Genomic DNA, 10484 nt, shown 5'->3' with positions numbered 1-10484 from the left:
AGGGGGCAAGTTAATTGGTCTTAGTTATTGTCCAAGGAGGGTTTGTTATTTGTTAGTGTAGCTTTGACAGGTAAACTGGAGAAGAATGATGAGAACTTCAGCCTGCAGTAAGAATGAATCTAGTTTGGATATTATGGGCTAAATGAAAATTGATCAAATTAATTCCTATTGCATGCTTGTACAAAAAATAATGTTTCCTTTTGAACACCGTAGAGTGACAGTTGCAGCAAACATTTTTTTCTGGTTGTTATTTCAATACTCTACATGAATAAAATAGGATGACTGTATTCAGATTTCAGAACATTTTATTGGTACACGGTTGTGCATAATCAGCATTGATCAGCACACATAAATAAATGCTATTAGCAGCAGTGTACCACAATGCTCATTTGTAGGGTTGGTACAATATTTGATGCAGGAAATGCACAATAGTCGTCGACATAACCATTAAGTGCTAAATAACTAGTCATAAAAGCAGCACAAGACCAATATCACATGGAGAGAAATTACAGGCTTCCTGATTTAATAAAGAGAAGTTTCATAATGGTACCACACAGATATAAATTACTCTTTTCAAACATCATTCTGAAAATGCAACCCACCAAAAATTCATCAATCGGGTACAACCGTCGTGATGTACAATTCAATATTCATATTTTACAATTTCTGTCAAAAATTATTCAAGTATCATCCCTCGATAATTGGTTTCCAATGAAAACAATAAATAAAATTATATCAATTTAAAAGAAAAAACAATTCTAAAGCTTACATATGTTAGAATGTCTTTAAGGAAGCTCAACTTAAATATTATTTCCCTGTAGAAATATTCTACTTTTGAGGAGTTGAGCATCCTTCCTTCCTTAACATTTTAATAACAAATGACCCATTGATTTACTGTGAAACTTTACTACAGTGGAAATAACAGTACATAACATGGTGCACATTAAGAAACTAAGTACAAAACCTTATGTTCTGACTGTATTTAACAGTGATTTAAGGTAAATACCAAATATAAATGACATTGAACTTTACCTCCACCAATTTGTGGGCTACTCATTAAAAAGTTTCAGTTAAATGCAATCTTGCGGCCTCTGTCTATGGCTGAATGGGTAAATGTGTTACATAAAATTAGACGCCAGTTCAGATGGTTCTGTGCACATATTACCAACCTCTGCTGACCATGATTAATTACCATTGACTTCAAGTTACCGAGAAAAGGATTTGGGAAGGAGAAAGAAAATGGCAATGGACTGCGCAAGGGCAGGTTGTACTATATGCTCTCCAGTCAAATAGAGGATCACCCTTTATGGAGGAAGAGACATATTCTTATATGTGACATATTCATATATGATATGTACATTCTTATGTACATATCAGATTAGAAGAGCCTGAAGTTTATGAGTTGTGCTATCCATGGTCAAAAAGCCTGCTGACTTTACTGTGAAGGGTTGTACACAAAATAATGACTGCTTGGATTCTGCAGTGGAGAGCTCCCAGTATCAGTGAAACCAGGTTCCTGCATGCCTCATTAGTAAAATAATAAATTCTGAGCATTTATCCTGTTTCATTACTGATTATTGACACGTTCCATTAAAATTCTCCACAAGAAATACCAAGATAACACATGCGAAAATTCTAATTTAATTAATACCCAAGGGTGTTGAAATACATGGTATTTTACAGTAGCTCTAAAATTGCTAGATTTATTAAATGTCATTACTTAAAATTAACAAATATTAAGGCCTGTTTTCACTGTAAACATTCCACTTAACAAAATCATTGATATTTTATTGTGTTAATTCAAAAACAAGTAAAAAAAGTTACTTGAAAGTAAAGGCAACAATCTCAAAAATATCAACACTATTTTACAAATTTCCTGAATCATTCAGATCTAACCATATTTTATAATGTTTTGGCTCTTTCGCAGGTTCAAAGAAAACATCTATCGTTTGCAATAAAAACATTTATCACAGCAAAAAACAAAATCAGTACTCAACACACCAATCCTTCCTGTAACCACTTTTAGCTTCGGATTTTACATCAATACAATATGAGAAAACGCCAGAGTCACCATTTGATATTGTTTTCAAATCACATATCATTTTGGCACCTTAACTGATCTGCCTGAGAGATATTTAAATAATTTTACTAACTTTGTGACTGCAAAGATCTAATTATTTTTTTGGCACTTTGCTAAATTGAAGTTTTTTTTTTGCCGCTTGCAGAGTTTTACTTTGCGTGGCTGACAATGATAGCAGTCTAACTGATACTGATCTGAAGTGGTCTATTATTACAAAACACTTATGAAGTACCATAGAATTATAATGTTATAGTACTACATTGGTTCTTAACGTTCAGGCCAACTAATTACATTCCACATTAACAAGAGTGTATCCTTATTTTTGTTAATATTTGTTATTTGAGAAATTATGTTATAGTTAAAGAATAAACAGTGCTTCAACCTAAATTATGTTTCTAAATGCCTATCAGGGTGTTACTCACTACCGAGAAGTCAACTGAACGGCTGATTCAAAAATAAATCATGTCACCAATGATTTATCTGAGTATAAACATTGACAGTTTTCTGCCAGATCCTTGCTCTGTTTGTTTACCCCCATTCAATAAGAACACAGATTTATAGTAATCGGCTCATGCTGTGACTGTGTAGCAACAAAACGTAAACGTGGTGTATCGGATATCTCCAAAAATGTAGATTGATGATAAACTTCAGAAGGTAAATGTTCTTCGCAAAACAAATCTTTGCACTAATATATTTACAATAAAAATAAAGCAATCAAGAAATGGCACAAAGAATTACTTCGTGTTTTATCATGTCCTCAAATATTCCAAAGTATTTTATATTGAATGAATAAGTTTTGAGATAGAAGCAAACGCAATAACAAATTTGCACCAAGCTCAATCTCATTAACAGTGTATAACCAATAACATTGGTATTTTGTGGCTGTGGTAGAACAAAATGTTGCCATGGGCTCCAGGACTATTCTGATTATTTTTTAATAATGTCACGAGATTATTTACATTTTCCTGAACTAACCTCTGATGAAAGATGCCAATTCTGCAGAGGAACCAAACTAGATTATTTTGTGAATTTTGATGAATTAATAGACCAATTGGGTAAAATCTGGAGAGGGTAAACCTATTCCTTGACAAGACTGCTCCACAAACGCAAAGCTGGGCGCTGAGGCATGAATTTTCAAGAATCACAAATTTTAGGATGCATTACAAAGTTGCATCACAAATGGACTTTTCCTCATGCATAATTTGCCAAATATAATGAATATTGTAAGCGGAATTTCTGATTGAAATTGATCATCTTATTCAACTCTCTATTCCCTCAAGGAAACCAGCACAATATTTAATTAATTTCAGAAGCAACAAAAATGCTTCTGCTAATTAAATAAATATATCCCTGCATTTGAAAGATAACTTGAGGTTGTTATTAAAAAGTTGAGTGGATTTGGGATGGATATTAATAATCGTTATTTTAAACAAAAGTAGACTAAAAATGCTGGAGAAACTCAGCGGGTGAGGCAGCATCTATGGAGAAAAGGAGTAGGCGACGTTTCGGGTCGAGACCCTTCTTCAGACTCTTTAAACAAAATCTTTCCCAAACTTACATGAGAATGCATTAACGAGGATGAAGGAAATGCTTGCCTAATGATTACTAATTACGGTGATTAAATAGCACAAACATGTATTAATAAATGAGAATTGAAAAACTGCTGTTTCTAATATCAGAAATAAAACCAGATTATGTTTATTCAGCAGGTCAGATGGCTTCTATGAAAAGAGAAACAGAATTAACATTTAAGGTCAAAGACCCTTCACCTCTTAGTGAAGTATGTTTGTGGGCCACCTGCTTCTTTCTTCTATAAAAGAAAGCTTGCTTCTTCCATAAATGATGAAATATATAAAATGAAATTTCATTTCAATGCATAGTTTTTTATTGCACAGAATTCAAAAAAGTTTTCCCAATAGTTCAGTGGCCAAATATAATGCAAACAGCTGCAGAAATGTAGTGGTTTTGTGGTCAATCTTGTGTTGAGTCTAGGATATGCAGCAAATTACTGCAGCAGCTCCCCATTAAAGACACGTGAAAGCAATTACATTATATTTGTGTTACAGATTAATATCCCTGCTAGTTCGCACAAGTAAATCTTGACCATTAGAAAGGGTTATTTTTTTAACAATTTCATGATCACCTTTCCTTTCACTATGCCAGTGAGGTACACATAAAGTTCTGGATATGAAGAATAGATCAATCATAATCATATACAGAAGTATTAATAATTTAGGTGGGATCTAGCATCAGAAAGTTCAGACTCATTAACATCAGAATATAAAGTTAAGGTGGAAATCTGCATAAGATTTTGAAGGTGCCTCATGAAAGATGGACATTGAGATACACCATGAACATCAGAATGCTGCCTAGAAGGAAAGAAAATCCCAAAAAGAAGAAATATTGATAAAATTGAGTTATAAAATTGCAGATTAGTTGATATACAGAAGCGTTTTAAAATTATGAAAAATTATGAAAGAATGTGACAAGTAGTGGAGAAGCGGAAATATCTCATTTTTATAAATATGGGAAATGGGTTTGAGATTAAATTAAAAGCATTTAAAACAGAAAACAAGAGACTTTTTACAGGGAAAATTATTACAGAGATTATGGACAAACCAGAAAATATATCAACTTCAGACTTGATAGACATGAAATAAAGAGGGTTAACAAAATATGATGGCTATTTGGGGAAATGTAATTATACCATGCACATCGAAGGAAAATCTCAACAAAGATTGATCATCCAATACTGTCGCCTTTTAATGTTAATTGACGTCCTTGCATGTTCTGTTTTAAGGTCTGAATTTTGGCATTGTAGATATTTTCATTGTCATATCCCTTTATAACTTTGTGTAGTACCTTTCTATTTGACGACAATAACATAATTGGAAGGTTACCAATTGTAAAAGTAAATATTCTGCACTGACATTGTGCATTTGAAAACACAAAATACCCAATGTTGTTAGTTTGATTTTGTCCAATAACTTGTATCAATAACTTCAGTCTGAAGAAGGGTGATGACCTGAAACGTCACCCATTCCTTCCCTCCAGAGATGCTGCCTGTCCCGCCGAGTTACTCCAGCATTTTGTGTCTACCTTCGGTTTAAACCAGCATCTGCAGTTCCTTCCTACACAACCTGAATCTAAATCTAGCTGAAATATGTCTAAAATCTATGGACCTGTTGAGTTATATTTGTATTTAAAATACTTGAGTTAATGCTTACCATTTCAACACATTTGTTTACATGGTATAGCAATATAAGTGAATACTTTCAAATTTGTTAAATGAATTAAAATAGATAACCATCTCGAAGAAAATTAAATACCAAAATGATGAATTAAATATAGATTTTGTCATTTATCTTTTAAATTATTTCATTTTGTGATATTCTACACTTCGCAAGTATTTCTATTAAGCACCGATAACCTCCAAAATTTCTGATTCTATTGCCAGAATAATTTGTATTTTAGATTATTAAATATACCAATTTCATCTTAAAACACTTTAACAATCATCACAGCAAATCTTTTCTCAAAGTGTATTATTTACAATAAAGTATTTAAAAGCACAATATTTTGTTTGCCTTCTGTTGGTACTAACTGGCATCTGCAAACATATCAGAAAACATAGCCAGTATCTTTCTGGAAAATGATTAATGAGCTATTTAACAAGTCTACTGTTCTCATAGTGGATGTCACAGTACTGGAATATTTCCCCTTATATTTGAGAAAGGGGAATATTCTAATGGAAACCAAATAATCCTAAAACATCAGCACAGTAAATATCTTCTGGAGCAATGGCAATCATAGTTGTGATTCTGAAGCTACATTCACTATCACCATCAACTACTATATACCCTGTGCACCAATCCACCAAATATAAAAACATACAGCAGTCCACAAGGAGAATGCAAATGATTCTTCAAAGATTTGGTTTTAACTGATGTCTTTGTATTAGCAGTGTATAATGGGAAATGTGGTATCATTACTATTCTCTAGTACAATAACATTTCATATTCCAATAAAACGGACAGATTTCTATACTAGAACAACAAGCAATAACGAGCCAAAAGCAGCTCATGAGTCACAATCTGAGCATCTCTGCTCTAGAGGTTCTCCCAATTATCTGCAAAATATTTGTTAGGCACCTATGGTTTGAGGTTTCTACCAAAGTTTTGCAGACCAAAAGGAAGACTTCAACACCCATTCACACACCCTGTCCGAAGAATATCTCGGCAAACTAGACCAGGTAAACTTTTAGAAAACAACATTGGAAATTTGAGGCAGTTTTATGAGCCTTACTGTAACACTAAACAATTCTGCATTAGTATCAATAAAGTGTATGATAGCCCAATGATAGTAGTGATTTCCTTAAGCGCTTGTTCAGAAACTATAGAAAAACAACTAATTTGATAAATCCTTCAATTTGATTTTCAAAAATATCATTTAAACCACAACATTAATGTACCTGAACTGTTCAAAAATCCATCTTGCTGCAAAACTGCCTAGATTTACTGGATAAGTATTTGAAAATAAGTTTAAATTGAATACAGGGCCTTTTGTCAACTTTTCTTTTGGAGAATACAGGACCTTTTTATAAAGGGATTTTTTCCCCTTGGTTTCAAATTTTTTTTGTGTGCTATTAACATTCTATGATTTGTATGTTAAGCACAAATATTAGTCCAAGGCCTGTGGCTTGATGTTAAATTTATCTAGATTGCTACATTACGGGAACACGTTAATATGCTAAATACAAATTTGCATATTTAAAAAATCTCAATCCTAGTATCTAGACATTTAATTTGGCTTTAGAATATACAATTTATGTTCAAGTGTGTTTTTTCCCCCATAATACTAAACTTTAACTTAACTCTCACCTTTCACGTAAAACTAATTGTCAAAATGTAGTGGCTCAGAAATAGCTCCAGGTATACAAAGTTACTGTTTTCCACATTCCTATGAAAATATTCTTCAAAATGTAGTGCAAATATAGAGACTTTGTTTCCTTACATCTGAAGTAATATTTGTTGTGAATGGCCTTGTCAACAAAACAAAATTGCACACTGTTGCATTGGCGACACTGGTTACAGAGGCAGTATCAGGGATTAAGCTTATGCTGACCCTTGTAAAGCAAGCCCTTCCTGATTATACCAGGAAAGTAATGTAAACATCGAGTTCAGTGTGATAAAAAACCAGATGTATTTTATGAATCACAATGAAGAAAGTGTAACAAACTACACACATCAAAGCTGCTTTGTCTGACATTCAAAAGGAATGCTGACAAAAGGCACACGGAGGCCCTGGTCCATTTCTGCCACTTGATCCAAACTGCGTTTTCAGAGTTCTGTCATTAAAAGACGTTTCATTATCTTCTCTCGATCCAGCTCACGTCTCAAATTATCGGCACTGCACAAAAAAAGGATAAGCTATTCAGAACACAAATCTAACACATGCATCCAACACTACTGAGCATTGTATAGTAATAACAACATGAATATTTTACACTGGGAATATTAGTATTTGATTTTATTACTTATTTCTGGAGCCAGGATTTTGCCATGTGCCTTTTCATGCCTTTTTTGATGATTTCACCAAGATAATGCCCTGTTCACAATCGAGTGCATAAATCGAGTTGCCGTTTTGCTAAAAGGTCGTGCTATTTTCTCTAGTTGTACTGTGATTACAATGACATTTTCTATGTTAACATGTTAATATTAATGTTATTATTAACGTGTTAACATAGTATAACTTACAAGAAAACTTCCACCACCGGGGCGAAACCGGGGGCGCCACCATTGGTCATTCAGCTGTTCATGCCGCTGCCCGCTGGTTCAGTCTTCTCCAAGATCTATTTAAGAAAGAACTGTAGATGCTGGAAAAATCGAAGGCAGACAAAAAATGCTGGAGAAACTCAGCGGGTGAGGCAACATCTATGGAGAAAAGGAATAGGCAATGTTTCGGGTCGAAACCCTTCTTCAGACTGATGTGGGGAGGGCGGGAAAAAGAAAGGAAGAAGCGGACACAGTAGGACAAGAGATGAAGTTGCATGCAACAAAATATTGATCTCATAGACGAGTCAACCAATGCTGTGGGGAGATATGTTGCCAATGTGGTCATCGGAGGCAGGTCAACCATCAAAGGAGTGTTTATTGACATCGGAAGTATTGGAGAAGTCAAACAGCTCAACTATTGCTCAGTTGTTACATCTTCACTTGCTGTACTTTGGCCAGAAAGTATAAAACACAAGAATGTTCTTCTGTTTGTGACCTAAAGTTTTATTCCCCAAAATGTTGCATTTGACATGCTTAGCTCAAGGACTTCATAGAATTGCCAAGCACTTCATAGAATTGCCAAGCACATATGTAGCTTGCTTCCAAATGTTGATCGCCTAGTTTCCAATGTCAAGAAAATCTTACTCAAAGCACCGTCACTTGTGCAATTGTTCAAGGAAATTGCACCCGAGATTCCGCTACCTCCTCAGCCCGTATTGACTTTGTCACTTGCCTTCGAGGGATTCCACGATATCGTCATTAATTAAATATTATAATTTCATAGGATAAACGGAGCACCTGACAGGAGAAATAGCAGTCTTCCAATTTGAATTACCTGTATATACCTCGGGTCCTAAAAAAGTGGTTAATGAGAGAGAGTTATACAGTTTGGAAATAGGCCTCTGGGCTCAAATCATCCATGTTGACTAGTATGTTCACCTGAGCTAGACTTATTTGCCTGTATTTGTTTCCTATCCCTCTGAACATTTTCTTTCCATGCACCTATTCAAATATCCTTTTAATTATGTAATTGTACCTGCCTCAACCACATACTCTGGTAGCTCGTTCCATATACCCATGTGGAAAAACAGGTTCCTCAGGCTCCATTTAAATTTTCCCTTCTCACCTTAAACCCCATAGATTCAATCCTGGGCAAAAGTTACCATCAACCTTACCCATGTCCCTTTCTATTTATAAACCTCTATAAGGCCATCCCTCTGCATTCCAACAAACACTGTTTGTGCCTGCAATCTATTCTAATAGCTCAACCCCTTCTCTCGAATCTCTGTAATTCTCTGCCACAGAAGGTAGTTGAGGCCAGTTCATTGGCTATATTTAAGAGGGAGTTAGATGTGGCCCTTGTGGCTAAAGGGATCAAGGGGTATGGAGAGAGGTCAGGTACAGGATACTGAGTTGGATGATCAGCCATGATCATATTGAATGGCGGTGCAGGCTCGAAGGGCTGAATGGCCTACTCCTGCACCTATTTTCTATGTTTCTAATCCCAGAAAAATATTTGCTACATCCTCACCAGTTTAGTCATACAGTACTCATACCAGAAGATGAATAACTCACTTGCTTTCTTATAGTTAATTTTTATTTTAACTTAATCAAATATTGGTATATTAGGCTCAAATTTCACTGTACCTTAATTGGTACATGTGACAATAAACTGACCTTGAAACTTTGATTTTAAAACTTATTGGGTCAGAACTTTCCGCAGCCATTCACATTAATGCCCAAGAAGCTTATAATAATCTTTCAATTATATGAATTATATTTTTCATAAATAAAAGACCTAAGCTCTCAGGACACACGCAATTACTGGGTCAAGTTAATTTGGCACTTTGGATTATTTTCTCAGATGGTTATTATGGATGCCAACCCTGTTTTCCGACTTTAGGACAAATTTATTTTGTTAGGTCTGGAATGAGAATCTGCTACACCTGATGTAAAATATACCACTCGATAATTTAGAAAATATTTAACTGGTAATTAAATGTAAAATATGTTTGAATATATTTTAAAACAAAATATGCGCAAATACAAAAATCCATTAGAGAACCATTACCTGTCTGTTGAAGATGTGGAATGTTGAACTGGTGGGAGTGGATCACTTAGATACCTAATTGCATGCAAAGGCATTACTGATGTAGAAACTCCTGGATCAGTCATATGTCTTACTGCATGCAAAGGTGTTGCGGATGATTTTCCAGGATCACTTGGATATCTGGTGGCATGCAAAGGTGTTACTGATGATGATACACCTGGTTCAGTCAGGGGCCTTGTGACATGCAAAGGCAGTACTGATGAAGATTTTCCTGGATCAGTCAGATGCCTGATGCCATGCAAAGTTGTTGCCGATGATTTTCCTGGATTAGTCAAAGGCCTAGTTGCATGTATAAATGTCACTGATGAAGATTTTGATGGGTCATTTGGAGCTCTGACTACATGCAAAGGAGCTGTAGATGAGGATGTTCCAGGTGATGGTGGAAAGTCGTAACACTGCAATATGTTGTCTGTTAATTCAACCTGGAAATAATTGAAAACAATTGTAAGAAATTATGTGAAAAATAGACATCTTCTAGATGCGCTGGGACGCATCCTCAGTGATGTGACCTGGGGTCATC

The 10484-nt window shown here is 34.9% G+C and overlaps 1 protein-coding gene across 1 annotated transcript in view; it reads right to left on the bottom strand.

Moving 5' to 3' along the window:
* Positions 1–287: 287 nt before the first annotated feature.
* The window catches only part of LOC129710642 (band 4.1-like protein 4B), a 212797-nt gene continuing 202600 nt past the window's right edge, over positions 288–10484 (bottom strand). The window contains exons 24-25 of the mRNA XM_055657793.1: positions 9926–10386; positions 288–7489 (exon numbers count right to left, since the gene is read on the bottom strand). Of these exons, the coding sequence (XP_055513768.1) occupies positions 7420–7489; positions 9926–10386 (531 nt within the window). The 3' untranslated portion in view covers positions 288–7419. The remainder of the gene's footprint in view (positions 7490–9925; positions 10387–10484) is intronic.

This window comes from Leucoraja erinacea, chromosome 2 (assembly GCF_028641065.1).
Source record: "Leucoraja erinacea ecotype New England chromosome 2, Leri_hhj_1, whole genome shotgun sequence".
In the NCBI taxonomy this organism is placed as follows: Eukaryota; Metazoa; Chordata; class Chondrichthyes; order Rajiformes; family Rajidae; genus Leucoraja; species Leucoraja erinaceus.
Note: the sequence above shows the minus strand (reverse complement) of the source record. Positions and strands in the feature narration are given on the sequence as shown.